Source organism: Haliotis asinina, chromosome 2 (assembly GCF_037392515.1).
Source record: "Haliotis asinina isolate JCU_RB_2024 chromosome 2, JCU_Hal_asi_v2, whole genome shotgun sequence".
NCBI classification, from domain to species: Eukaryota; Metazoa; Mollusca; class Gastropoda; order Lepetellida; family Haliotidae; genus Haliotis; species Haliotis asinina.
Genome location: NC_090281.1, coordinates 75,027,160 through 75,052,271, shown reverse-complemented (window position 1 = coordinate 75,052,271; position 25,112 = coordinate 75,027,160). Strand labels below are relative to the sequence as shown.

Genomic DNA, 25,112 nt, shown 5'->3' with positions numbered 1-25,112 from the left:
TGTAGGCGGATAGTGATGTAGGCGGATAGTGATGTAGGCGGATAGTGATGTAGACGGATATAGTACAACCCTCAGCATCGATCTACTCAATTTTAATTTTCTAATTTTAACTCTACCTTTCAAGGTTCTGTGATAAGGAGGGACGTTTATAGAGACGTTAAACATACAGCGGGCTCAAGTGTGTTAAAATTCATAAGTGGAAGGAAGCTAACGTGACATGGTGACACCTTTTTCGAATATTCTGCACTTGGCACAATACTCGTTGCTCATAATGCAGTACGTATGAATAAAGAGCATACATCAATTCAGGAAACTGAATTTTGAAACTGAAACTATTTAGGTTATGGAGTAATTCAGCCCCACTGCTCATATTTCGTGGAAAGTATTATACCACATCTGAAGAAGAAGGGGTTGTCAGTTTAGTCATCCATCTTGATGTCAGTTTTATTCACATGGTGTATGGTTAACATTGGTGGTATAATGTTCTATACGACATACATTTTGTGAATTTATGCACATGTTTAAAGGGCAGGGGACATCACGACTTTGACGTCTGGTTAAATTAAACTCGGCACACAGTCCGTTTGATTTCATTTGAGACTGACGAATTGCTCACTAACACAAAATCTAATAATTACAGCAAAACCAAAATCTTACACAGCCACATGCAATCGACAGACCAACTCTGATGACTTAAATTGTCTCAAAATTTTAGACGCTCGCTCTGATACAGATCTGGTAACTTTACAGACTGGTTGTACCATGGGAATAGAGTTACAAAGATACTTTCTCCTAGTAAATGGTTAAAGTTGAACACATCTCGAGATATCGGGGGCAGTCTGGCAACTGATCAGTATCCTAGACTAATGCTCAGTCTCGGAGTATATATAATTTTGATAGAAACAAATGTAGTTCATTTTCAAAAGAAAAGGAGCACCAACAAAATTCAAAACCTGAGGAGATTCAGACTTGCTTCCTTTAGGGCTAGGGTATTGCAGAGAGGGCTTGGCAGAGTGTAAAATAACGAGGACCAGAGACTGTGAGAATGACTCGTCATGTAGCCTTGTGGTTAAAGCGTTCGTTCGTCACACCAAATGTCCGGTTCAATTCCCTCCATGTGTACTATGCGTGAAACCCAATTTTGCTGACCCCTTTCATAATATTACTGGAATACTGCGAAAAGCGGCGTAAAACACAATTTACTAATAAGCGACGTCTTAGAAGTTCGTATATCCTGATCATTACCCATAAATGGTTAACAATTCTTCGTGAAACTGTGCATACACATCCTCCAGGGAACATCCGGGTTAGAGTGAGTGAGTATGGTTTTTACGCCTCATTTAGCAATATTCCAGCAATATCACGGCGGGGGGAGTCAATAAACCATGCCGGTGTAAGAGATGGCCATCAGGACCGGGCGGCCCGTCTTGGTGACTTGCTTGACTGCATGCTATTGTTTCACAATACCGTAGAACGATGCTCACTGTGTCAATCACTGGAATATTTACAGGTGCGGTAAGAATGTTGTCGGGGTTGGTGTTAAAAATGGTCAGTTCCCAGCTAACAGCATGTAACTGGGCCATTACTGATGCATCAAAGTCAGAGCATCAGGCCCATTTAAGGCATTCTGGAACTGGGCCTGTACTATTTTGCACATTGGCGTTGAACTGGCCCAGTTCAGGCAAAGAGGCCGTAACGGTTGCAAACTGGGTCTTTACAGATTGACCGGCACTTAACCTGGTTAGGTTTAATGCAGTTTCTCTATATTTAAAACAAGCTGATACCAAAAGAAACTATGAAAAGGGGGAAAACACAAGTTGATTCATATGAGTCTAATTCATAAAACAAGATGAAAACATGATGTGTCATTCTTTCATTGTCCTTCCGGATCGGTTTGTTTGAACACAAGTTTCAAAATTAAATTCATCTCATACAGTCTTTCTTTAAAGTATTTTCAAAGTTTCATTTAGTTTTCGCTCATGTTTACGTTTTCTCCAGTATGACATGACTGTGAAACAATACCATAACCCAGGCCATATACTGAACTTCGTTGAATGAATTCTTGTAAACAGGTTTTCCATGATCTAACAACATGGCGCATACTGGATGTTTCAAATACCCTTGTTGCAGCTGCCCCACTGTCCCTACAGTCCAGGCCACATTGCATGCAAATTTACATTCAGAGATGTACAAAATGCCACACTCTACCTTTGGGCCACTTCTGTCCAGCAGACGACATGGTCCTGAGACAGCCCCCACTTTTCACCAGACAGGAGGTGTACTGTCTACATACTGAGCCAGTAGGGGGCCGGTAGAGTATTGCAGAGCATTGTTTAATATTACCACCTATATATGGCCCAGTACACTTTTGCCTGGTACAGGCCACGAACGGAAAAGAAACACTGGTTCAATAACGTGGCTCTATATATTGTCGTACTTTATGCCAGTACCAGCGGTACAGGCCAGGACGATACCAGTTCTGGCCCAGTATTGTGATGTTACCTGGCCGGTCAGGATCTTGAACAGGCGGAATTACCTCCTTTCGTGTGTGTTCAGGCAATGGGCTTGGATTGGTTTGATTTCAATGACAACATTGTATTAACTTTTTTTTTTTTTTTGGATTATAAGTCTTTTCCAAGCCGATATCTACTATATACGTGTACATGATTCTGTACATATAAAAAGGCCTCACTGGATTCTACATCTAGAGATTTCCGTTATCCCCTTAAAATATCCCCATTCATCCAGTGAATTCGTAGACTGGTTCGTAGACGTGGAAATCCGATGGATTCGTAGACGGATTGAGCTTTGATTCATAGACGTTAGTAAAATGGGGAACCTTCAACATCATTGATGATGAAAATGAATGTTATTACATTAGTGTAAACGACGAGTGTTTGAGTTTTGTGAAATTCAAAAAAATATACCAGGTTAAGTATGAACGGTGTTGTGAAGACACGGAGATTCATACCTATTTAATTGGCACAGTCGTATTCAATTTTCTGACACCACGTACCTACATAACCTAGCCCCAACCCCCAACTGAATGAACCCACCTACCCCCCGTCCCTGTGATCCGTAACCCAATGAAAATATACATTGCTTGAAGCAGAGACAATAGAGGGTCTTTCAGTATTATATGGTCGCTGGTTTGAAGTGAATGTTTGAAAGTGAAATGTATAAATTTTGGAAAGGTGCTGTTAGTGAATGTTGGAAACATGCAAAATAAATGGATGTTGGAAACGCATGATACTTGTAATTGATTTTTGATGAAATTCATCTAGACTGTTCTTTTACAATGCACAGGAAAGTATTCACTGTGAGTTGGAGCTATTTATAGCGATTACAAAGGAAAATATTGTTTATGTTCCGCCGGAAGCTGCGTAGTGAACTAACTTTTGAACAAATCCAAATCAGCGTTACTTGCAATTTTGATACATTTTGACATTGTCAGTGCGCCTGGGGCTATATAAAAGTCGGGGTAGATGCGAGGCGGGCATCTATCCTGTTGACAACGCCATACGACGCTGAACACACGGAAGTACAACTGACAACAACTGTCACATTACCGTCTGCTTGCTGACAAGGTTTCACCGCTGCTCTTTCCAAAGTAAACCTGTTGTCATGTCCGACTCAGTTGTGATCAAGGCCTCCCTGGAGCGAGAGGGTTCGAGTCTACCAGAGATCCGACGTTTTGGTATCCCGTCAGATGTTTCTGCCAGCTTCGACTACCTGTTCAAGAAGATATCAGAAATGTTTCCTGGACTTGTCAGAGGAAACTTTAACCTCCACTGGAAAGGTAAATATACAGTATTTTAGTATAGCAATAAAAGCATGTGTTCCTCGTGTTTCCCTGTCCCAAATATTATTTATAAATTGACAGAATTATTAACAAACCTAACACAACAATTTCTAGAGGACTCACAGAAATAACTAATTTAAATGGGCACTAGTGCAGAGCAATTTCCGTGGACTGGTTGTTCCTTTTGTTATTGTTTCTTACATTCGCAGATCACGACAGGGTGTAGTCAGTATAGATTGGTAACTCTACACACACAAACGCTGCCTAAAGAAAATTCCGCTGTGGAAGATGAAAGTAATTAATCAATCAGTGCATTATCGGTTAATCCTTTGATCGATGTATGTTTTTGTAACTCAGCTGATAAACACCCTTGTATCACTTACATGCACATATTAGATCTACATAACATGTGATACATTTGCCTCATCAGACCTTAATTTAGTAATGTTGAGTATTTACTCCCGACGGGAGGCCAAATGGGAACCTTTGTTGAATAATCAGAGTGGTGTTACCACTAATTATACCTGTTATAAATTCATTAACTGACCATCAAGTGAATGATGACCAATAACGTGTAGGTTTATACCACCAAACAAGGGTACCACAAGTGAGAAGTAATCGGTGTATTGCATGCAACCTGAAAACACTTGTGGACTGAAACTGTTTTGAGGCTAACAACGATGTTGTTACACATACACATACACATTTGCTGCGTACCTGTGTAAACAGTTACAATCAGTTTCTTACCTAAGAAAATTTTCAGATTTTTCTACCAGTGGCAAAAGTTGTTATTAGTTTGCGAATTCAAATAAATGAAATGCATGTTTTTATTATCATAGATAGCAGACCAGGGGCGTAGCTACACATGATTTTTGTTTTGGGCCAGCCTTCAGTACTATCTAACTTTGCCATCTGTTGAATTTATACAAAACAAATGGCTTGCTACATGCCTTTAGACGTCTTATTTGTACATGACATGGTTAAATGTCAAGGTGAAAAACACAGAAATAGGATCAAATGGGATCAGTCACTGTACCATCCAGGCATCAGAAAAACATACACAGCTGGGATACTTTACAACAAGCAGAGAAGGAATACCAGGGATATTTTCAATTAATGGCAGGTGATGGGCATCCACCTTCCTCACTGTCTAGGGTGAAGAAATTCTGCCAGTGTGGACAGTTGCCCAATCCCTGTGTCCACCATGGTCAAAGCAGCAGGTGCTGATCAACTTGCAGCTTGATTTCATAATTGACCGTTGGCAAGAAACATTAATCGCTCTGCATCAGTGCCCCTTTAAGCCCTCAAATTAAGAAAAAAATGTACTAGTATAGGTTTGAACCTATGCAGAAGAAAAAATATGGGGGAAGGGAAGGAACTTTTTCCAGATATTTTCTTAGGTTTAGTTGTGATGAGGGTCAAAATTTTGCGTGAGAGGTCAACCAATACAAGGTCAACCAGCTCATAGGTGTACATACATGTAATAACACTGAATAGCGACTCTGGGAAGTGGTGTTAGAATACAGGAATGTTAACTGAATGTATGGTGGACCTTTGTTTATATTGTGTCAATTTCACTATAATCAACTGATAGAAATGATAATAACACTAATACAACTTGTTCAGTTACTGCATGTAATATGTATATATACCTTGTAATATGTATACGTATAATATGTAACTCTACCTTGTAATATGTATACATATAATATGTATATCTACCTTGTAATTTAGTATCAGAGTGACATGAGAAGCATGTATGTTACAATGAATAACAAGGGCACAGGGATTGGGCCATTGATTCACAACAAGATATGAGCATATACATTCAAATGAAAATAAAATCATTTGGAATGATTTTGTTTGGGTTTTTTTTTCAGATAGTGATGGGGACCTTGTATCTTTTTCATCTGATGAGGAACTTCTTGAAGCACTGGGATTTGTTACAGATTCAGTCTTCCGAATTTACATCAAGAGTAAGTCTTGTCACCAAACTGGAATAATGAATGTATGGAATATTTATCAGATGTTATATTCATTGTGTAATCGAACCAGTACAGTCAATAGCCATCATGAGTATTATGTCATAATTCATCACTGAATTCATCTTTTGTACCTTTTGTATGTTTCATTTGATCATGTATTTATGTGAACTAACAAAACATCACACCAGGATCAAGACATTGTTTTCAGTTTTATGGGATTAATGCTCCATATGATAAATGTAGATATTGTCATGTAAGATTCTACTCTGTAAAGATATGTTGAACATTGTAATATGGTATACCCTTTATCATTGCGAAGGAATAAGGATTATGAACTATTTACAACATTGTAATACATGATTTCTTTTGCCCATGAAACTATGATTATCACTGAACATATATATGTACAAGTATGTATATACACGCACATACATACATACATACATACATACATACATACATACATACATACATACATACATACATACATACATACATACATACATACATACATACATACATACATATATATATATATACACACAGTATTCATGGTACTGGCTATTACATTGGACCAAATTCTGGAACCATCCACAATTAAGTTATATATCTTTGTGGTGTAGTTATTTAACTTTGCTCTGTAAAAATAGCATACACCTATGATATAGATGTAACAAATGGCAATTTATGAAAATAACTATATTAAAATTAACTGAAATCAGTCACCAGGCAAAACTGATATTTGATAATTGGATTTGACCAAAATATTACAAATGATATGAGAATATTACTAAGCTTCCAGCTGTCTTTAAGCGTTCAAAGTACGAACAATGCCTGTATTTTTCATTTTAAATTATTTCATATTTACCCATCCTTGACATGGGTGTATACTTTTTTGTGCTCTTACAGTTCTTCTTTGCTTATTACGATAAGACTTTTCTGTATTATTCATCAACTGATTCTGTGTTTGTAGAGTACGCCCCTCAGACCCACAGCCCCAGGTATGGCAGTGGGGAGCTGCATCCTGACATTATCTGTGATGGCTGTGAAGGAGCCATGTATGGTGTGAGGTACAAGTGTCTTGTGTGCCCTGACTATGACCTGTGCAGCCAGTGTGAGGATCAAAACACTCACCCTCTACATGACATGTGGAAAATGGTCTCTCCAAAGTCAGCCAGGTGTGGTGCTGCTGGCAGAATGGTGAGCAGTCGTTTTATACATTCATCCATTCATTATATACTGAAACAGGTTTAGGCTTAGATTTCATTATGACTTGTAGACAAGTGTGTTTTGAAATACTAACCTTTACGTAATTGAGAAAAAAAAACAAAGTAAAATTTTTAGGATTACACATGCAAGCTCATGAAAATCTCTGTATCGATCATGTGAGGATTAGACCTGGAAGTAAAGTGAGAAGAAGTTTTTTATAATATTTTATTAAAATGTGCACTGATGAAATATGCAGGTGCTTTTCATTAATTTGCTGCTTTTAAAGTTTTTGATTCTTATTACTTTTACAAGAAACAGAAATTTGTACTTCATATTCAAGTTTGAGATGCAAAGGTAGAGTTTCTGAAGTTAGTGTGAGTTTAGTTTTACACTGTTTGGCAGTAATCCAGTAATCTTTAATAATATCAAAGCGAGGGACACCAGACACACATTGCACCTATGTGGGAAATCGAACTGCCTGTACAGTTTCTGGGACCAATCTTAATGGGTGTGAAATACTACCACAACACAATACTCAGAGATAGGGCTGATATCATTTTATGATGGTGCAATTATTTCTTCGAATTAATTCAGATAAAAAAGGTTAGCTTATCAAGCCCTTTAATTCTGTGCCCTGTATCTCAGTCAAAGACCCGCGTTGGCTTCCCCACATGGGTACAATGTGTGAAGCTCATTTCTGGTGTCCTCACCATGATATTGCTGGAATATTGAAAAAAACTCCCTCACTATAGTGCAGTCTTGACACTTACTCCTGTATTCATTGTACAGCCCTTTATGGTGCCGCCACAGTGCCATCAGTGGATGAACAACTTCATGAGCCAGTTCCAAAACCAACACCCTGGATGTGGCACAAACAAGGAAGGAGCGCCCTCTGGTGCTGATGATCAAAACAAGAGTGATACAGACAAGAAAGGGGAGACCACTCCACAGGAAGAATACCTGAAAAATATGGGACAATCCGTTGCTGCTTTCCTTGCACCTTTTGGTAAGGAGTTAATTTGACGACTGGGAATTACTGTTTATATGTTCACCATATGAGTCACTTTGTCACCATTTGAGAAAACCTCAGTATAAAGTTATGTCATCTCCCAGCGAACAGGTGAATATTTAAAACATTCAGTGATATGTTCCTGATTTATTGGAATACAATGTAATTTCTTATTTGTTTTAATAATTCCAATTTTAAACTTTCAGGGATTGATGTGGATATTGATATTGAACACAATGGACATCGCCAGGGTGTAGAACCTCAGGGTACCAATTCCCAAGGTGTGAACCCCCAGGCAGGGCAACAGTTCTTCAGCAACCTCATGGCCCAAATGTTTGGTCAGTGCCCTGGGCAACCAGGAAACCATGCAAAGGAAGGAGCTGAGAAGGACGCAGACAAGCAACCATCAGATGAGATGACCAAGAGCGACACTGAGAAGGAGGGGCACTCATCAGGTGAGGGATGGACTCTGCTCTCCGACACTGCATGCTCCTCCCCACAGGCCTCAGCAGACACATACCCCCACACAGGTCATCCAGGTGAGTTTGTGACATGTCAGAAGAGTTTCATTCTTAATCTGCAGTGTAGTGGATTTTGTATGATATTGACTAATTTGTTGTCAGTGCCCTGGACAACCAAAATTGAGAGATTTGTAGTGGATTGTATGATCTTGACTGATTGACCCGTGAAGGTCCCGGGGTAGAATAGGCCTTCAGCAACCCATGCTTGCCATAAAGGGCGAGTATGCTTGTCGTAAGAGGCGACTAACGGGATCGGGTGGTCAGACTCGCTGACCTGGTTGACACATGTCATCGGTTCCCAATTGCGCAGATCGATGCTCATGTTGTTGATCACTGGATTGTCTGGTCCAGACTCAATTATTTCCAGACCGCCGCCATATAGCTGGAATATTGCTGAGTGTGGCGTAAACCTAAACTCACTCACTCACTCACTCACTCACTCACTTGACTGAATTGTCAGTCAGTGCCCTGTACAACCAGGTAACCAAACAATGATAGGAATCCATCTGGTTGTGATGAACAAAACCAAAATGGTTTCTCATGGCACAATTGGTAAGAGTATTGCAGATGTATGGGTAAGTATGCAAGTTAGGTCTCCTTGCCACTACAGGGCTCCGTGGAAAAGGGTACAGCATGGACCATGATCTTCCAGAAAATTTGTTTCAGGATATTGACCTCCCTCCATTTCAAACCATTTTGGGTTTTGGTCTTCAAAACTGATGTAGTAGTGTGATGAATAGGTCAGTGGCATTTCACATATGATTCCTATCAGCCATGTATTTCTTTATCTTTTTAAGGTTATGAGACTGCAAGTTTAGATTTACTATTATATTCCCAGATCCTCGTATTGCCGATGCTCTCCATCAGATGTTGTTGATGGGGTTCTCTGACGATGGGGGCTGGCTCTCTCGTCTCCTGGAGGCCAAGAATGGAGACATCAGCCAGGTGCTTGATGCCATCAAACCAAACAAAGAGTGAACTCACTGGTTGCAGGACAAAACATGTGTCACAAACTGAAGAGAATACGTGTGTGATATGAACTTATGAGTGTGTGATACAAACTACTGACCATGTAATATGAGTGACTGATAGGTGTATGTGTGTTATATGAGCAGTTGAAAGTGTGATATTTGTGATAGATAGGAATTGCTAATTCCTAATAGTGCTTTTAAATCTCACAATTGCTGTACATATAGAACTACAAATAACTGTCTACCAATATATTATATTTCTTGCAGACAGTAGACTACACTAAAACTCATCAATCAGAACATTACCATACTCAGTAAATCATTCAGATTCACAAAGCATGAGCATTGTGTAATGTCACCTTAAATTGTTAAACATGTTTTCAGCATTTCTGTCATCACTTCACAAATCTGTATCTTCAGTAAGGTTTGAACAGATGCAGGAAGCAATGAGAATGCAGTTGAAGGAAGCAATGAGACTGCAGACTTGATTAGGAAGGTTCAGGATATGTTATTGACAGCTAGTGTTTCAGTGTTTCAGTCAACCAAAGACAAGAAGCTGACCTGGTTTGACTTAATGTGACTCACTGCTACCTCTGTACGTAACAGTGTAGAGGGGAGGTGGGGTAGCCTAGTGGTTAGAGTGTTCACTCGTCATGCCGAAGACCCAGGTTCGATTCCCCACATAGGTACAATGTGTGAAGCCCTTTTTCTGGTGTCCCCTGCTGTGATATTGCTGGAATATTGCAGCAAATAAAAGCAGCATAAAACTAAAGTCACTCACTCACTATAAAAGTGTAGAGGACACCACTGTATATCTGTCAGAGATTGTATCTTGTTGTTATGGACCATAGAAAGATGGAGTAACATCCTGTATAATGTGTGTATAGGAACTGTATATGCTCTGATGATAACTATTGACTTTCATCAAATGCAATAAATATTTGTCTTATCTCAAATAAAATGTGTGTTGTTCTGTGGAGCGTTTGAATACTCTCACATGTAAACACAGACCTGGTTTGAACTTGATGCATGTTTAAGTATTGATCTTACCCTCTGTGTGAGTGAATTGATTAGCCTAATCCCTACATGGGTACAGAAAGTGAAAATGTTTCTCAACATAATATTGCTGGATTAATGAAAATGCTGTTAAAACACGCATCTCCCACCCTGCAGTCCTGAAAGTACAGTGTTCCCAGAAATTATTGAGAAAATCTTTGTTTTTTTTCTAATGATGCTAAGATTGGAAAAAGGGCTTTCACTATGCACTAAGCATACTAAATAAGGGAGACAACTCTTGAAGGCTTAGAAGGCAGCTCATTACGTCAAGAGTTATCTCCCTTGTCTGAGCAGACGGCTTCCTGTGTTGACATGGCAGAAGTTACAGCAAGAGAGAAAAGAAAGCTCATTCTAGATGATTTTGAAAGGGGTGAGGCTGATGCTAAAGTGTTAGCTTGTAGACATGGTATTCCTCTGTCTACAGTATACAGGACTTTGAAGAATATTCAAACAGGAACCGGGATAGAGCACAAAGCAGGGGCAGGTCGGCCTAGGAAATTCAGTGTTGTGGATCGCCGAAGACTTGGGCAGATTGTGAGTAGGGGCAAATTGAAAAGTCAGAAATGAAATGATTAGCAGAGGAAGTCCTCAGGTATGCCATGAAACAGTTAGGCAGGAATTACAGAAACTTAATTGGGTGAAAAAACGTGGAATTCCCTCGCCGTTGATGAAAGATGCACAAAAGGAAAAACGTTTAAACTGGTGTCGGGCTCATGAAAATCAAGATTGGGATAATGTTTTCTTTTCGGATGAAAGTTCTGTTTGGCTTTTCCCTAATTGTGTGAAAATTTGGACCAAAGATACTGTCAAACCTATCTACCAGCGACCAAAACATAGCCCGAAGTTTCACATGTGGGGTGGCAGATCGGCTCGCGGAGTGACGCCATTGTGTGTTTTCACGGGAAACTTGACAAAAGAAAGATACGTTGACATTCTAAATGGTCACCTTCTTCCGACAGCACAAACGTTGTATGAAGATGATTGGATTTTCCAGCATGATAATGACCCAAAACACACTGCGCGCTACACAAAACAGTGGTTGTCGGGCGAAAATGTTCAAGTTTTAGACTGGCCCAGTTACAGCCCAGACCTAAACCCAATTGAGAATGTGTGGGGAGTCATGAAGGACAGAATAAACCAAAAGGGACTGAGAAATATTGAAGATATGAAGGCCGAGGTGGTCCAATATTGGGATACCCTGTCACACGATTACCTACAAACTTTGATGGGTAGTGTGCCTAGGCGTATTCAGGCATGCATTGTTGAGCGAGGAGGTATAACAAAGTACTAAAACAAGACTGAGACTGTAAAAGGATGATGTTTTAACATGTTTATGTAAGTAAAACGCCAGAAGTTAATAAACGTAATGAGTTACATGACGCAACATGATTCTCAATAATTTCTTGGAATACTATACATGTAGTATAAAATATATAGTGAAATAAGTCCAAGGCAGTTCATCCAAAACCGACCTTGTCAGGACACTCTAAATGTAAGATGCATGCCATTCCAGTAGTCAATATTTACCCTCACGACACCGAGACGTGGAGTACCACACAGGCCAGTGGTTACGTTGAAAAAAATAGTCTCTACAGTGTGAACCATGTCCCGTTCTAAGGTGACTTGAGCAGTCATCCCGAAGCTATGTTCAAAATAAATTGCTAAGTGCGTATTTCAAATAAGTGTAATACTGTGGCACAAAAGAGCACTGGTACTGTTATAATCATAGGCGCCAACTGTGTCAGTGCGGATCAGAAAATCCATAGTAATGGCCTATGGTTATAATCACCTCGTTGGTTCTAAATAACCGATTTCAAAGTGAAAATGTACTTATCTCGGGAAGTGTCTTGCATCTGATGGTTGTTCTTTGTCAGAGAAGTATACAAACGGCATCAGATTGTGTACATGTATACAAACAGCATAACATCCTAACTTCCCGGCTGGACCTTTGAGGTCCCAGGGAAAGTGGGATAGTCTAGTGGTTACGGGGTTCGCTTGTCACGCCCGCACGGTTCGATTCCGCAAGAAGTACAGTTCTGGTGTTTTGGGGTTTTTTTTGTTTTTGTTTTTTTTTATGCTTGGATGGCATAGTGAAATTTGAACCTATTTCTGTGTTTTTAACCTCGGTATTTAATCATGTTATGTGAAAATATGATGTCTACAGGCACGTAGCAAGCCATTTGTTTCAGTCTGAAAGATTGCAAAGCTTTATATTTAGGTAGTTTTGAGTGTTGGTTCATCCGTGATAGCAAATATAATACGTAAATTTTGGTAGCAATGGAAGCTACCCTGGTTTATTATTTATGATAATAAAAACACACTGTTGATTTATTTTTACAATTAGTTGCCAGGGGTGCTATCTTGGGTGACCAATGAGAGGTTTATCAGGTTTTTACCAATGTGAAACGATGTGTTACTTTTTCACAAATTAGACTGTTGTTAAACACACGACACAGAGCAGGATTATTTGCCAGCTGCAGATGCATGGAATATCGTTCTTTTATGTGGATATTGGTGGATACATTCTTGATATTGTTCCTATAAAATTAGTCTGTTTTACATTCATCATTTGCATTTTGTTTTAATTTATTCGTTGTAGCATTCAGCAGAATCTATATGACAGAAAACACACACTAGATCGCGTATGTGTGTGAAATAGGATCCACATTGGCAATCTATACAATGTATAAATGTTGCTGTCATGTTAGAAATTTACTATAAGTATAAACAGACCGTGAGTTCTTTTATTGATTTTCAAAATCATACAACTATGACAGTAAACTAATTAGGGTTATGAGACAAAATACAGAGACGTACATTAGCTTCGTTATTTTTCCGTCCTAATACTTTTTTACCATTTCTACCACTGGCAGATGATTAACCTGCAAAGTGTTTCATTTATTTTCATAATACATTCGTACTGAAGTGAAAATGACTTCACCTTAGTTGATCTGTCTATAATTAAACTCTCAATTGCGCATGCGGACTGCGCAGCAGAGGTCACGAACCAGTCACGAATTCTGGGATATCATCCGGGTACTCACGGGAGAAAAACAACAACAAAGGTTTTCACCAGTCCACGGAAACTGCCCCGCATCAGTGCCCCTTTAAGGAATATTTTACGCCAAACGATTTCAGTATTTTTTCCGCCTGATCAAAGTAATTACCATCGCCAACCTGGATTCCATTACTCTATACATACTATAATGTTACACATATAATATTTATTAATTCTATTATAGTTTTCTGTAACAGCCAAAGCTCTTCTACGTCCAATAGAAAGATCGAGTCGATTGTACAATTCTGACTGTGTTATGAGCTTGTGTTGGTTTCACGCGGCATTTGGCAGAATTTCAGCATTGAGACTTTTCTGTAAACAGTCGAGTTTGTACCAGACAATCGAGTGATAAAACCATTTATTTGACTCTGTTTATTATAATTATCATAATGCATGCGATACACCAGATTATATGTTTTTTGCAGTCATTTGAAACTAAAATATAAATAGTTTGTTTTCTGTGTAACGCCGCACTCGGCAACATTCCCACGATATGACAGCGATGTATAAGTAAGTGATCGACAGCATGAGCATCGATCTAAGCAACTCGGATCCGATAACATGTGACAACCATCCGAATCCGCTAGTCGCCTCTTACTACAAGCGTGGGTTCTTGAAAACCAATCAAGGCCAAAACATACCAAGCAAATATTACCGATATTTACAATACAATTTTTAGAATGCATCACCTCATGGATTTCATTCAAAGCAAAGCTGTTCGTTCAGTTATCCCCCTTGTTAGGTAACTGGAGCAGGACATGAAAATTAAATTTCAGGTTTACAATTTCCAGTCAGCAGTGTGTGATTTGACCCAGAAATCCCTGACCATGAACAGATGCAATAAAGGTATCGGAAATAATGGTCTACGGCGATTTATCGATCCATAATGACACCCCATGCACGTGTAGGAGGCTCCCACGTTGTGCAAGTGCTTCCCATGTTTTGTGTTTGGGTGTGGTGATAACGTGAAATTATGCAGTCATAGTGAGCTTCCTCAATGGGTTTTCTTTCTACCAGACTTCAAAGTTCAGGTTCCCCTACTTTTTTTAAGAGTATACAACTCCGAAACTGACGGAAACAAGGCGACATTTAATGATGTTAACAGAGTGAGTGAGTGAGTGACAATCTGAATTGTATCTTAGTTATAACATCCACTTTTACAGCTGGTGAAGTATGTAGATATTGTATGATATTCAATCAATCATGTATTTAATAGAAAGGGCATTTGGCCTATTTATAATACAATTCAAACATACATATCTATTTCGTTATGACAGTTTGATACATTTTAAATGAATTTACATTTCAAACTGTAATTTTTCGCACTGAAAGAGCTTCCTTGATTAACATAGCACAAGTATGATTTATAAATGATTAACAAACACACAATATATCTATGTATTTCTGAACAGTGGCATTTATGCAAAATTAAAGCGGCAGATATATTTTTCTTATGTTTTTGTATAAGGGGTACACAAGTACACACCTGACAGATTCTCTCCTCATAAAGAAACCCTTCCCATCTTCCTGTGTTGATTCTTAGCTGTAATTCGGTTGAACCTAATTAACTTAAACCATAAACTTGCACCATACCTAAACGTATCCAGAGTCGGATCTGATCGGACCCAATGCGGATTCCGTCTTCCAAGGAAGTTCTGGCGTAGCCGAGTGGTTAAAGAGAAGACCCGAGTTCGATTCCTCACATGGGTACGATGTCTGAAGCGCAAGTCTGGTGTCCCCCGCCGTAAAGACATACTCACTCATACCGCTGCGCAATATAACCGGTTTACCGGTATTTACCGCTTCAGACATAAAAACGACACGTATTGCGACACGCTCATTGAAAACGGGTATTTTGACATTTTAACACTCGGAAATCTCTGGATATTTCCGTTTTTAAGTTGTTCTTCTCTTTGTTTCTTTTGTGCCAAATATTCTTTACATGTCTATTTTGCCATAATTAAAAAGTCTTTATTAAATTTTAATATTAATCGCAATTTGAAATTCTCTGCAATAACCACCCCTACTCAATCATTCACTCGTAAAGTGACATGTACATTACACTTATTGTCTTTGAATCATTGCATTCGTAAGCTGTAGGGTGAGGTGAGTTTGTTGGATTTTCCAATATTGCAGCAATATTATGGTGGGGACGCCAGAAAGCGGCTTCACTTATTGTATCCAAGAGTTCAATCGAACCTGGGCCTTTCGCGTGACGAACGAAGCCAAGTGCCCAAAGGGCGCTCCTTCTGCATTGGGAGTTTACTTGATTGTTCTAGCTTTTACTTGCTCGCTCGCTCACTCACTCACCCTCCTTACCAGATGCTTGGACTGATTTTAAAAAGCTGGAGGCTATCAGTTTCCAGCTGACACATCCGTTGTGCCACACCAGACGTTAACTCTGATATCAGTCACTGTGTATGAATGCGCACTTTACGTACGAGCTCCCATTTCATTTATATTACGGCTCATTTATTAAAATATTTGAAGCGTCCGTAAAATGGACAATGTTGAGATCTTCAAGGGTACTGATAGTTTTCCAAATGATATGCTTTTAGTCAACCAGTGTAGGCGTTTTTTAAGTACATTTACCAAATTTACATACTTGTTTTATTCAATGGAAAATGTCAAATATTAAAATGATCACCGTATAACAGTAGAGACCGTGCAATAAGCATGTACGGTCTCTAATTACAGCCTACAGGTACTCGTTACAAGTAAATTCCCGAGTGATTTTGATGATCAATGAATATTTTCCAGGAAATATTAGTAACAGTTTTTGTTTGGATGCCACATAAGCCAACGCTTTACTTCGTTTTTTTTCTGATGAAATTCATCTAGACTGTTCTTTTACAATCCACAGGAAAGGATTCACTGTGAGGTGGGGTTATTTATAGGGATTACAAAGGAAAATACTGTTTATGTTCCGCCGGAAGCTGCGTAGTGAACTAACTTTTGAACAAATCCAAATCAGCGTTACTTGCAATTTTGATACATTTTGACATTGTCAGTGCGCCTGGGGCTATATAAAAGTCGGGGTAGATGCGAGGCGGGCATCTATCCTGTTGACAACGCCATACAACGCTGAACACACGGAAGTACAACTGACAACAACTGTCCCCTTATCGTCTGCTTGAATACTGCTGTGTACGCCTGCTGTCAACGCTTCGTCGCTGCTCTTTCCAAAGTAAACCTGCTGTCATGTCCGATTCAGTTGTGATCAAGGCCTCCCTGGAGCGAGAGGGTTCGAGTCTACCGGAGATCCGACGTTTTGGTGTTCCGTCAGATGCTTCTGCCAGCTTCGACTACCTGTTCAAGAAGATATCAGAAGTGTTTCCTGGACTTGTCAGAGGAAACTTTAACCTGTACTGGAAAGGTAAATATACAGTATCTTCTTTGAGTGGCATTTAAAAAGTTGGAACGTACACTATAGGCAAACTTTTTTTAAAAAAAAAAACTTTAAAGATAACAACTTCTTCAAGTTCTTGATTTCATAAAGAGTGTGACGTTTCGATATTTATGTTTGATAAGGGTACAAGAATTATTGTATGGAAACCTCGCATTTACGAATTATAGAAGGTCTTATCCATAAATTTGTTTTCCTATATAGCATTTGGATTCAGAAAGCTTCTGGTAAAATTGTTTAACACCTCAAGTGAGATGACACACAAATTCAGCTAGCTCGGTCGATCTGCCGATTGAAGACACACATGCAATAAATTGCACTATTGCATATATCAGGTGGTAATAGATACATGTAGTCTGAACTGAATGTGTTTTGGATCTTAAGGGGATGATTGTATGTTATGTCAGTGAGGTCCACATTTCAACAACCTGGCCATGCCCAGTTTTCCCATGTACAAATTGTGGCATTGTACATAGGTTGTTACATCGGGTGGTAGTCAAATCGCGCCAGCGATAAAGCGCACCAGCAAATATGGTCAGAATTCCCCAGATTTTTGGTCAAGTCACCAAAGTATTGGTCAGATCGCCCCAATTTACTTAATATGGCTTAATATGTGCCACAAATGCATAGTTTATTTAAACTTCCAGATTATGTTCATGTAATATTATCCAGTAATATTTCTGATAAATTAGTAAACTGATAAGAGCAAAAGTAATATTTGTCTATTGACAACACTGTAACACCACTTACTTAGTAAAGAATTACAAAAATAAATTAAAATGTTTGTATAATGTATAATATGAATATGTATAATGTTTGTATATGTATAATATGACTATACTGTGAAAGTTGACAGAAACTATGCATTTATGGCATATTTTAAACTGGGGCATTTTGACTACCCCCATGGAGCGATTTGACCAAACGTGGGGTGATTTGACCAAAAGTCTTGGGCATTTTGACCAAATTCACTGGAGTGATTTGACTGGCAAACATTACAGCCATGCAGTTGATCCTCTCTTACCATGCATATCATTAATGCCACTTTAAGGTAGGGTGGTGGTGACAAGAGGCAAATTTTGAAATTGTTAGGCAGTAGATATCAGCTGATAGGCAAATGATCAGTTGATGACATCAGTGCACAAATACCCAGATACCTACAGAAGTGGTGTGAAAATTGGAAACATGCCAGCTGTGTCAGTGGCAGACTGGATAATGAAGCTACTTTGGGCTCTGTCACTTGATTTCAGCATTATATGAGCTAACTACGTCTACCTGACAAGGAAATAGTTTGCAATGAATCTACTTGGTTTTTTTTCAGATATTGATGGTGACTTGGTATCATTTTCGTCTGATGAAGAACTTCTGGAAGCACTGGGATTTGTGACTGGTTCAGTTTTCCGAATATACATCAAAAGTGAGTCGGTGATGAATTAGCATATAAATGAATCAAATATTCATCATGAGATACTATATTGCAGTAGAAAAGAAACTGATATATTCACTGCATGCAGTGTCCATTATGAGGTGGTATAGACAGAAAAAAAACACCAAGAATCAAAGTGTAGAGAAACTCCAATCCGGTGTAGTGTCACAGTGCATTGAGTTCATCTTTTGGAACTTTTATATGCTTCATTTAGTCTTATAAAAAAAGAGCTTAGCTTTCAAACATAACACCAGTTACTTATTCATTTCTCAAATATGCACATCTGTTACATTAATCTGTGGGATAATGTGGTTATTGTATGGCAAGTTTATACACTGCGAAGATATGTAGAACACTGTAACATGATACAGTGTTTATCATCCTATCAAAATGAAAGGGACTTGTTACCTGAGGGTGTTGGGGTGTTATACCGTTCTCCCTAGGCAATCTGTATTTCCTCCACTCTTTGTCTGGGAATGATGTAGCTAGATTTAAAATTTAGAGTTTAAACTTTCCAACTCTAAATGTCCTGGTTATAGAGTACAAACTGATACATACTTTTGTTTGCTAAAAGTTCTTACAGAGAATATTATATGTACTTCAATAATAGAAAATGTGGCGTTGGTATAATGGTTATAACAGAATAGATGTATGTTTTTGTATTGGTGAAATAATAGGATGTATCTGTAAACAAACACATACTGTGAAAAAATGGAGAGATGACACATTTATACAGTTTGTAACAGACTCCTTTATAAAGAACTGTTTTACTGTCTAAAATAATTTCATCGACTCCTAACTTAGGAAACCAGAAAACATGATTGGATTAAAGAGAAAGAAATAAATAATAAACTTTATCAAAACATTGCTTGAATGTAAACAGTTGAGAAACACAGCTAACACTGCGATGGTATCCATGTCATTGCCCATGACATGTGAAGATGTGGGTTAGAATTGATTTTCAGCAACCCATGCTTGTCGTTAGAGGCGACTAATAAGATCGCGTGGTCAGACTCACTGACTTGGTTGACACATCATTGTATCCCAACCACATAGATTGATGCTGATGCTGTTGATCACTGGATTGTCTGGACCACACTCAGTTATTTACAGACTGCCACTATATATCTGTAAAATGTTGCTGAGTGCAGCATGAAACTACTCACTCTTTGTCTGAGTAAGACCTTTCTCTGTTGTTCATCAGCTGATTCTGTGTTTGTAGAGTACGCCCCTCAGACCCACAGCCCCAGGTATGGCAGTGGGGAGCTGCATCCTGACATTATCTGTGATGGCTGTGAAGGAGCAGTGTATGGTGTGAGGTACAAGTGTCTTGTGTGCCCTGACTATGACCTGTGCAGCCAGTGTGAGGATCAAAACACTCACCCTCTACATGACATGTGGAAAATGGTCTCTCTAAAGTCAGCCAGGTGTGGTGCTGCTGGCAGAATGGTGAGCAGTCGTTTTATACATTCATCCATTCATTATATACTGAAACAGGTTTAGGCTTCGATTTCATTATGACTTGTAGACAAGTGTGTTTTGAAATATTAACCTTTACGTAATTGAGCAAAAATGAGTAAGCAAAATTTTGAGGACTACACATGCAAGTCCATGATATTAATTATGTGGGGATTAGACCTGGAAGTAAGTGAGAAGAACTTTTAATATATATGTATACTTTATGAAAATGTGCACTGAAGAAATATGCATGTGCCTTTCCTTAATTTGCTGCTTTTAAAGTATGGATTTTTATTCCTTTTGTACATAATGTATGTTATGACTCAAATGTCCTTAGCCTGCAAATGTATTAAGACTTCTACTCAAATAAGTTTTAAGCATGCCTTTATCATCCAGAGGGAAATCAGGAATTCAAATTACATGTTCAATTATTCATTTTCTGCTAGTGTAATTCTCCAACTCCTAAACATACCCGAATGAGTTATGTAAGGTTCAGATTTTAAGGAGATTTGTAAACATTACTTAGTATTTCTGCAGAAATTCACAAAAATTCAGAAATTTGACTATACCTTTGTGTAATTTTCAATTTTTTTTATTTGTATAAGAACAATATTTTTGTTGTTGCAAAGGTTCAGCTACTGGATCCACTGATGATCAACTTCTTGTAAAACTGCAAAACATTTAGATGGTGGCTGCGTCATTTTATGATGATGCCGTTATTTCTTGTAATTATTACAACAGGTTAGCATAATGGTTGTAGCATTAGCTTTTCATGCAGCCAATCTGGTTTTAAATCCCAACATTGGTGTAGCCTGTGAAGCCCATGTATCTATAGTGCACTCTTGACACTTACTCCCCTATTTCAACTGTACAGCCCTTCATGGTGCCGCCACAGTGCCATCAGTGGATGAACAACTTCATGAGCCAGTTCCAAAACCCAGGATGTGGCACAAACAAGGAAGGAGCGCCCTCGGGTGCTGATGATCAGAACAAGAGTGATACAGGCAAGAAAGGGGCGACTACTCCACAAGAAGAGTATCTGAAAAATGTGGGACAATCTGTTGCTGCTTTCCTTGCACCTTTCGGTAAGGAGCTAATTTGACCGCTGAGAAGTTACACTATATTTTTGGAACACCTTTAGAATACAGTTTTCGGGAGAATGTTAGGGCTAGGTTAACCTAAACTAACCCCACCCAACCCTAATTACCCCCATAAAAGATATGATGGGGTTTTTTTTTCAACTTTGTGGTGCTGTGATCTAAAGACAAGCTGAGTCACTTTGTCACCATTTTGGAATGGTCAGTGTTAGTCATGTCATCTCAGTAATCAGATTAATATTTATATATGAAAACATTCAGTTGTATCGATTCATGTGTTTCTGAGGTTTGGAGGATGATTTGTTTTAATCAATTTTCAACTTTTAGGGATTGATGTTGATGTTGATATTGAGCACAATGGACGTCGCCAGGGTGTGAACCCCCAGGCAGGTCAACAGTTCTTCAGAAATCTCATGGCCCAGATATTTGGTAAGTGCCCTGGGCAACCAGGTAACTGTGCAAAGGAAGGAGCCCCCTCTGGTGCTGATAAACAAAACAAAACTGATACAGACAAGAGAGGGGAGACAACACCAGAGGAAGAATGTCTGAACAATATGGGACAGTCTGTTGCTGCTTTCCTTGCATCTTTTGGTGAGAAGTTAATTTAATGACTGAAAAGTTACTCTCTATTTTCAGGACCATCATTTGAGTCACTCTGTCACCATTGTAGGAATGCTCCATGTTTGTCATGTCATCTTTTTATCACTCAGTAACCAGCTAAATATTTATATGTAAAACAGTTCAGTTATATTGATTCATGTGTTTCTGCATTGTCCTTCCACAGACGTTACTTGTCATATCTTCCTACAAACCTCTGTTCTAATACGACTCTTTCATTGTGCGAGTGTTCAAGATTCGTGATTGGTTGCCATCTGATTTAGTTGTGCAATCAGCGACGTTCTTTCAAAAGTAATCATTTGTAAGGCCTCGGAAATTTCCTTATGCATTGGGAAACCTAGAACCTCTTCCCCAACACGAGGCGCAAATGTTTCTTCCTGACAGAACAGATCCATGAAATGGCGGTTCAGTGGCGTCTCCATCACCCTCGCTGACAACAGACAAGCTAGCTATTAAACTTGTGTATCACATAAACACAAGTCGCCAACTTGCATAGGTTAGTCAAACTGGATGTAAGTTGATGTATCACGCATTCTGACTGGATAAAAAGAAGGGAGATACTTCGAGTTGTGATTATTTGCAGCTAGGGGATTTTATGAGAACCAGCAAATATGGCCGTATTAGAACAGAGGTTCGTAGAAAGATATGACAAGTAACCTCTGTGGGAAGAGAATGGTGTTTCTGAGGTTTGGGGATGATTTGTTTAAATCAATTTTAAACTTTCAGGGAGTGATGTTGATCACAGTGGACATCCCCAGGGTGTGAACTCCCAGGCAGGGCAACAAGTCTTCAGCAACCTCATGGCCCAGATGTTTGGCCAGTGCCCTGTGCAACCAGGTAACCATGCAAAGGAAGGAGCTGAGAAGGACTCGGACAAGCAACCATCAGATGAGACGACCGAGAGGGACACTGAGAAGGAGGGGCACTCATCAGGTGAGGGATGGACTCTGCTCTCCGACACTGCATGTTCCTCCCCCCAGGCCTCGGCAGACACATACCCCCACACAGGTCATCCAGGTGAGTTTGTGACATGTCAGAAAAGTTTCATTCTTAATCTGCAGTGTAGTGGATTTTGTATGATATTGACTAATTTGTTGTCAGTGCCCTGGACAACCAAAATTGAGAGATTTGTTGTTTAGTTTCTCATGGCACAATTGGAAAGACTATTGCAAATGTATGGTTAAGTATGCAAGTTAGGAATCCTTGCCACTACAGGGCTCTGTGGAAAAGGGTACAGCATGGCCCATGATCTTCCAGAAAATTTGGTTCAGGATATTGACCTACCTCCATTTCAAACCATTTGGGGTTTTGGTCTTCAAAACTGATGTAGTAATGTGATGAATAGGTCAGTGGCATTTCACATATGATTCCTATCAGCCATGTATTTCTTTATCTTTTTAAGGTTATGAGACTGCAAGTTTAGATTTACTGTTATATTCCCAGATCCTCGTATTGCCGATGCTCTCCATCAGATGTTGTTGATGGGGTTCTCTGACGATGGGGGCTGGCTCTCTCGTCTCCTGGAGGCCAAGAATGGAGACATCAGCCAGGTGCTTGATGCCATCAAACCAAACAAAGAGTGAACTCACTGGCTGCAGGACAAAACATGGGTCACAAACTGAAGAGAATACGTGTGTGATATGAATTTAGAGTGTGTGATACGAACTACTGACCATGTAATATGAGTGACTGATAGGTGTATGTGTGTTATATGAGCAGTTGAAAGTGTGATATTTGTGATAGATAGGAATTGCTAATTCCTAATAGTGCTGTAAAATCTCACAATTGCTGTACATATAGAACTACAAATAACTGTCTACCAATATATTATATTTCTTGCAGACAGTGGACTACACTAAAACTCATCAATCAGAACATTACCATACTCAATAAATCATTCAGATTCACAAAGCATGAGCATTGTGTAATGTCACCTTAGATGGTTAAACACGTTTTCAGTATTTCTGTCATCGCTTCACAAATCTGTATCTTCAGTAAGGTTTGAACAGATGCAGGAAGCAATGAGAATGCAGTTGAAGGAAGCAATGAGACTGCAGACTTGATTAGGAAGGTTTAGGATATGTTATTGACAGCTAGTGTTTCAGTCAACCAAAGACAAGAAGCTGACCTGGTTTGACTTAATGTGACTCACTGCTATCTCTGTATTTAACAGTGTAGAGGGGAGGCCGGGTAGCCCAGTGGTTAAAGTGTTCGCTCGTCATGCCGAAGACCCGGGTTCGATTCCCCACATAGGTACAATGTGTGAAGCCCTTTTTCTGGTGTCCCCTGCTGTGATATTGCTGGAATATTGCAGCAAATAAAAGCAGCATAAAACTAAAGTCACTCACTCACTATAATAGTGTAGAGGACACCACTGTATATCTGTCAGAGATTGTATCTTGTTGTTATGGACTATAGAAAGATGGAGTAACATCCTGTATAATGTGTGTATAGAAACCGTTTTATACTCTGATAACTATTGACTTTCATCAAATGCAATAAATATTTGTCTTATCTCAAATAAAATGTGTGTTGTTCTGTGTAGGGTTTGAGTACTCTCACATGTAAACACAGACCTGGTTTGAACTTGATGCATGTTTGATCATGAACTTGATTAATGAAAAAGCAGTTAAGAACCCGCATCTCCCACCCTGCACTACTGAAAGTACTATGCAATATATAGTGAACTAATCCCAGATCAGTGCATCCAAAACCGACCTTGTCAGTACACTCTAAATGTAAGATGTATGTCAGTTCAGTAGTCAGTTACCCTCACGACGTGGAGTACCACACAGGTCAGTGGTTAGGCTGACGTTTGCCAGGTGCCGTTTTGCTGTGGTGACGTTTTAGCCTGCACCAAGCTGAAAACATGGTCTCTACAGTGTGAACCATGTCCCGTTTTAATGTGATTTGTACAGTCATCCGGAAACTATTCAAAATAAATCGCTAAATACGTATTTCAGATAACTGTAATACTGACGCACAAAAGAGCGCTGGTACTGTTATAATCATAGGCCCCATCTGCGGCAGTGCTGATCAGAAAATCCACAGTAGGGGCCTATGGTCATAATCACCTCGTTGGTTCTGAATAACCGATTTCAAAGTGAAAATGTGCTTACCTGTGGAAATGTCTTGCATTTGATGGTTGTTCTTTGTCAGTAGAAGTATACAAACAGTATCAGATTTTGTACATGTATACAAACAACATAACATCCTAACTTCCTTGCCGGACCTTTGAGGTCCCAGGGAAAGTGGGATAGTCTTGTGGTTACAGGGTTCGTTCGTCACGCCCGCACGGTTAGATTCTGCAAATGGATGCAATGTGAGAAACCCATTTCTGGTGCCTTCTCCTCTAAACCACCACCTACCGTGATATTGCTGAAATAATGCTACAAGCGAAGCAGCGTAAAACCCAACTCACCCACTCTGAGATACATCAGCCAGCAACATCAAAACGAACTACCCTATACAGGTACTGGCCTTGTTGAGTAATACT

General features: G+C 39.3%; 2 protein-coding genes across 4 annotated transcripts; both read left to right on the top strand.

Annotated features, from left to right (window-relative positions):
* The first annotated feature begins 3,360 nt into the window (after positions 1–3,360).
* Positions 3,361–10,514, top strand: LOC137274330 (sequestosome-1-like). Of its 2 annotated transcripts, none has more exons than XM_067807475.1 (6): positions 3,361–3,799; positions 5,683–5,778; positions 6,761–6,987; positions 7,786–8,002; positions 8,212–8,544; positions 9,365–10,514. In XM_067807475.1, the coding sequence occupies exons 1-6, from the start codon at positions 3,625–3,627 to the stop codon at positions 9,502–9,504; spliced, it is 1,188 nt and encodes a 395-aa protein (XP_067663576.1). In that variant the 5' UTR covers positions 3,361–3,624; the 3' UTR covers positions 9,505–10,514. The 2 variants fall into 2 exon arrangements, with proteins under 2 accessions (XP_067663576.1, XP_067663578.1); XM_067807477.1 differs by having other exon boundaries at positions 3,377–3,799; positions 9,324–10,452.
* Positions 10,515–16,489: 5,975 nt separating this feature from the next.
* On the top strand, positions 16,490–24,142 carry LOC137274329 (sequestosome-1-like). Of its 2 annotated transcripts, none has more exons than XM_067807474.1 (7): positions 16,490–16,987; positions 18,339–18,434; positions 19,666–19,892; positions 20,776–20,986; positions 21,326–21,427; positions 22,343–22,633; positions 23,060–24,142. In XM_067807474.1, exons 1-7 carry the CDS (start codon positions 16,813–16,815, stop codon positions 23,197–23,199), a joined length of 1,242 nt encoding a protein of 413 aa, XP_067663575.1. In that variant the 5' UTR covers positions 16,490–16,812; the 3' UTR covers positions 23,200–24,142. The 2 variants fall into 2 exon arrangements, with proteins under 2 accessions (XP_067663575.1, XP_067663574.1); XM_067807473.1 differs by having other exon boundaries at positions 16,533–16,987; positions 21,326–21,589.
* Positions 24,143–25,112: the final 970 nt, after the last annotated feature.